The sequence below is a fragment of the Penaeus chinensis genome, chromosome 38 (assembly GCF_019202785.1).
Source record: "Penaeus chinensis breed Huanghai No. 1 chromosome 38, ASM1920278v2, whole genome shotgun sequence".
NCBI lineage: Eukaryota > Metazoa > Arthropoda > Malacostraca > Decapoda > Penaeidae > Penaeus > Penaeus chinensis.
In genome coordinates this window covers 14912333-14917332 of record NC_061856.1, presented here as the reverse complement: position 1 = coordinate 14917332, position 5000 = coordinate 14912333, and the positions used below count along the sequence as shown (strand labels likewise).

The window sequence follows — 5000 nt, the reverse complement described above, 5'->3', positions numbered from 1 at the left end:
CTCAAGCGGAGGAAGTATGAAGACCAAGTGGATGAAAGCCTTTAAGTCTTTAAAGACATCAGAGCCCACTAGTGGGAAGTGAGTATTCCTTCGGCGTCGCCTTGCTGTTGACCTGCCTTCTAGCTATCACCTCTTGTCAGCTAACGTATAATGCAATCTTCATGACCTTGCTGTTGACGTTATGTTGGATCACGCTAACATTGCTGTAATGGTCTGTAGTCGTATTATGGTGACTGTGACATACGGAAATGATCATGTAAAGTAACTTTGCCTTTTTGGGATTAAGAGTCATAGGAACGATGTCCCATAGTAACTATGTCTCGCAGTAGTTCTGACTCATACTAACTATGGTACATGAAGCCTGTGATGTACATACATACTGGCGGTTATGGTAGCTATGATTTATAGCAACTATGACTAATGGTAACTGTAAATATTTGTGACAATGATTTTTGGAACTCGTCTTAATTATAGCTCATGGTAACTATAACTCGTCTATAACTCGTAATTATAAGCTCGTGGTAATTCTGCTTCTTGGTAACTTTGGCTCATGTCAACTATGATTGAGAGTGACTTTCTCCTGTGGTTACTATGTCACTTGCCAGTCATGATTCTTGATCACTGTGATTTACTTTTGAGTTAATGAATGTTGGCAGATATTATAGCTGTATTTTTTGTATTTTGAATCATAAGGAATCTGGATTACGTTGACAGTAATCAATTCATAGGGCTAAGGACTGTTGGTAACTATGATTGTGATTCATGGTGGCAAGCGATCATAGTAACCTGATAGGATATTTAGCAGATGGTAATATAGTAAATTTGTTAATCATGGTGACTATAAGGTAATTTCAAGTAAATACCTAACTCAAGGTGACTACGAGATCAGTCTAGGTGACATTTATACAAAGTCGTCTCATATAACATTACATTCACATTGTAAATGAAACTGCGTTCTAGTAGATGTCATAGTCATGTAGAATCACAGTTCAGGACGTGAACAGTATTGCCCTTATACCGTTCAGTCCTCTGTGGTGTCTGCTAACTTGCCGGATGTACATTCATCTCTCCTTCTAAACGGTTGGTTTATAGACAACTTAACCTGTGCTGTTTGCCACTGTTACCGAACGTTATGACTCAAGATTAACATTCCAGAATGTCTATGCTAACGTAACATATTGTTTCAAAATTGATCATTGGTGCATTACACTTTATCTTAAGGCTAGGTTTCAGGACAGGTCTAGGTTATTGTTCTATAGTTTTGTTTTGTTGTTCACTTTTAGAAATGTGGCTATTTTCCCAAGACATTTTATTCATAGATTTACCTAGATTTTTTTTTTTTTTTTTTTTTTTTTTTAGATTTTTGCAACGATTTTCATAACATTTTGGTAGATGTATAAACCTTCCTGGCACTGTTTCGAATAAATATTTTGCATATGAGACGCATCATTTGATAGTATTGCAGAGGGAGACTTAATTAATTTTGTGGATTAAATGATGAATGATTAGATAATTTACCAATAAATGATATGCACGTGTTGCTAGACAAGGATACCCATTCTTAAAATTAGATTGGATAGTTTTTGAGGTGTCGAAGATATAAGTGAATGGGCTTGGTGTATAATATATCCTATTCTAATGTAACAAAGTGGAAAATATAGAAATATATACTTGGTATTTCGATTCTTGAAATATCTTTGTAATATCTAAGTACACGAGACCCAGCAGTAGGCATTACGTTTTATAGATATACATTTTATATTATATAACGATAAGAATAGGAAATTCTGTGATAACCTTTATGGGCATTATCTTATACTCTAAACTGTACTTGAAATAGCAAATACGGATGAGTCCACATTCCCATTAAGTCAATGACTCTTGCTTATTTGCCTCAGTAATCACAGACGCAAATCTAAATGTATTTTTGATAGTGTTTCTCTGGTCACCTTTGTTAGCAATTCGATGATTACCTTGCAGTCATTATGTGTTTCTAAAGTAAGGACTCTTTACCCAGGGCGGCTGCTCAGGTGACATTCAGGTAATACAGGTGAAGTAGTTGCCCGTGTAGTGTACCTGTCCCCTTCTCTCCCGTGTTCGCCTGGTATTCTCTGTCGCTCCTTGACAAGTTTCTTATGACTGAGCAGTATTAAGGCACAATCAAGATGTTTATGTAGGTGAGCTACTTGGAGAGAAAAAAAATATGTTACTCCACTTTCTCATCAGTGATTGATTTATGCCACAGACTACCTGCCATCTAGCTCCTGGGAACGGATCTGTGTTTTTCTAGTGCAATATGCAAGAGATATTTTGATACAATTATGTTGCAACTTAGATAGAACCCACAAGTAGTGACAAAATAAGCCCAGTGTCTATTTTGTTTAGGTACCTTAGTGGTGGCGAGGTGATGCCTAGATCCCATAGAATACATGGGTATATGGTGACGATGCTGCCCAGAGGTTGCGCGCATAGAGGGGCAAGGTGATGCTAACACAGGTTCTGCCTAGGGGGTGATGCTGTCACGAACGCCTCTCGGATTCGTGCTGGTGATGCTCCGACACAGATCAGGGAAGCAGAGAGGGTACTGCAGCGAAGTAGGGCGCAGAAGGGAAAGACGATGGAGCACTTTGCTGACATTTTAGGGTGATTTTGAATATATATATATATATATATATATATATATATATATATATATATATATGTGTGTGTGTGTGTGTGTGTGTGTGTGTGTGTGTGTCTAAGTATATATGTATATATGTGTGTGTATGTGTATATAAATATATATATATATATATATATATATATATATATATATATATATATATATATATATATATATATATTTATATATATATATTTATATATATATATATATATATATATATATATGTGTGTGTGTGTGTGTGTGTGTGTGTGTGTGTGTGTGTGTGTGTGTGTGTGTGTGTACATATGCACATATATGTATATATGTATGCAGGAATGTATATATTTATATATATATATATATATATATATATATATATATATATATATAAATACATACATATACCCATTAACTTGCATATCCATAATGTATATGTCTGTATGTATGAATGTATGTATGTAAGTATAGATAGAAAGAAAGAAATAAAGATATATAGACAGATAGATAGGAGATAGAAGATAAACATATATATATATATATATATATATATATATATATATATATATATATATATATAGATAGATAGAGAGAGAGAGAGATAGAAAGATAGAGAGATAGATAGATAGATAAATAGATAGATAGATAGAGATAGTTAGATGCTTATTCATTAATCATCCTAGATACCCTTACATACTTACATCTATATTCTCAGGAAAATACAACAATTCGCATACGTACATACACACGAGTATAGGCATACACATCTATACGGAAACAGACACAGGAAGACGAAGAAATGGATCATTCTATAGATTGGTTATTAGACAGAGCAAATTAGACAAATTAGATTGACAGAAAAATAGACAAACTGATAGGTATATATTGGTAACAAACGTACAGACAGACAGAGAGATAAATGAGACAGCATATAAACAGACAGACGAATACATGAATATGCCGATAGACTGGTAGATAGGCTAGATAGATAGATAACAGATAGAACGGAAAATGGGGAAATGATCTATATATAAATAGATAGTAAGACCAATAGGTTGGGAAATTAGAATGATATACGAATGTGCAGTAAAATGTAATGACATCTGCAGTTACAAGATTGTATGAGATTATCTGATAGGACTTGCGACGCTTCATATCGATTAGGTCTTTATGGTAGTGTTCAAATAGCAGGTCTTACATCGAGAAAAAAAAAATCATAGTTCGTCGTGTTCGTAAAGGAGTTCAGGGTAAAATAAATCAATGATGAGCATGTCGCGAGTGCTTCTCTGTTAGCGAAGGAACTCTCTCTGATTAGGAGTCTAGGCCTAGCTGAGCATAACCTTCGGAAAATCTTTCAGCATCCAATCACGACTTTTTTTTTGGCTTTAGGTTGCTTGTCCACAAGTTTGCCTTTCGTGCTTGCAACATTCTGGTCGCAAGGCTCAGACGCAGAATATTACACAGGTCTCCCACATTGGTTATTTCGCTAGAGACGCATACTTTCACAGGACATTTTCCTCCACGCATACAAACGCGCCCGTGACCTGAGGCGCCACACGGGCAGGTGTCGAATAGGTGTTGTTAGCGAGGGTCAATTGGGAGTGAGCGTCCCGCTGTGCTGCCATGCATGTTCCTCCAGGGCGACTGTTTCCTTCATTATTACCTTCTGCTCGGATCTCCTTTTATTTGTGCATTTATCTGTGTTTATTTGCCATTTTATTAATATATCTATACACTTTTTTCTTTCTCTCGCCAGCGTAAGTATCATTTCTAGGTCGTTTTATCTATGTTTTTTATTACAGTGTTCAATGATATTTTTTTGCATATTTTTCCCATCGAGATTGCTCCCATACCATTGCTCTGCCTCACTCATTTTATTGGCATCATTGCCTTTCTTGTTGTTAGCAAAAGCGATTTGTTTCTCAATTTGAGTTTTCAATGATACAAAGCAACTGTGTCCATTTTTTCTATTTACTCATGCTTGTCTGCATCAAATGGATGTACCGCATGTTTGTTCACTGACTTTTGCACTTATGTATTTCTAATAAGAGAAGAAAAAAATAACAGTTTGATGTAGTAGATCATGGGATTGTGTGAAAGCAGCGCGCCCTCCCCAGGGTGTGCAGCGACATCTAGTGAGACTCATGAACAAATTACTCATACTGCACACATATTTACTAACCAAACACTCAGCTGTACTACTTCCCGGTGCCATGGCTCAGGTTTCTAAGGTTTACATGCTTTCAAAGGCGACCCCAGGTGTTAATGAGGTGTGAGTTCCTGTGGTATGACTCATGCTCTCCCGTCTCTCTCCCCCCTACCCCAGCTTGCCCCTCGCCCAGCCGGGGAAGCGCTACAC

The 5000-nt window shown here is 36.5% G+C and overlaps 1 protein-coding gene across 3 annotated transcripts in view; it reads left to right on the top strand.

Annotated features, from left to right (window-relative positions):
* LOC125045832 (ataxin-2 homolog) overlaps positions 1–5000 on the top strand; it is a 329053-nt gene that overhangs the window by 245520 nt on the left and 78533 nt on the right. For 2 of the 3 annotated variants that reach the window (XM_047643342.1, XM_047643344.1), the window contains exons 9-10: positions 1–78; positions 4968–5000. The exon at positions 1–78 is cut by the window's left edge and continues 62 nt beyond it; the exon at positions 4968–5000 is cut by the window's right edge and continues 36 nt beyond it. In XM_047643342.1, the coding sequence (XP_047499298.1) occupies positions 1–78; positions 4968–5000 (111 nt within the window). The remainder of the gene's footprint in view (positions 79–4967) is intronic. The other variant, XM_047643343.1, reaches the window with a different exon arrangement.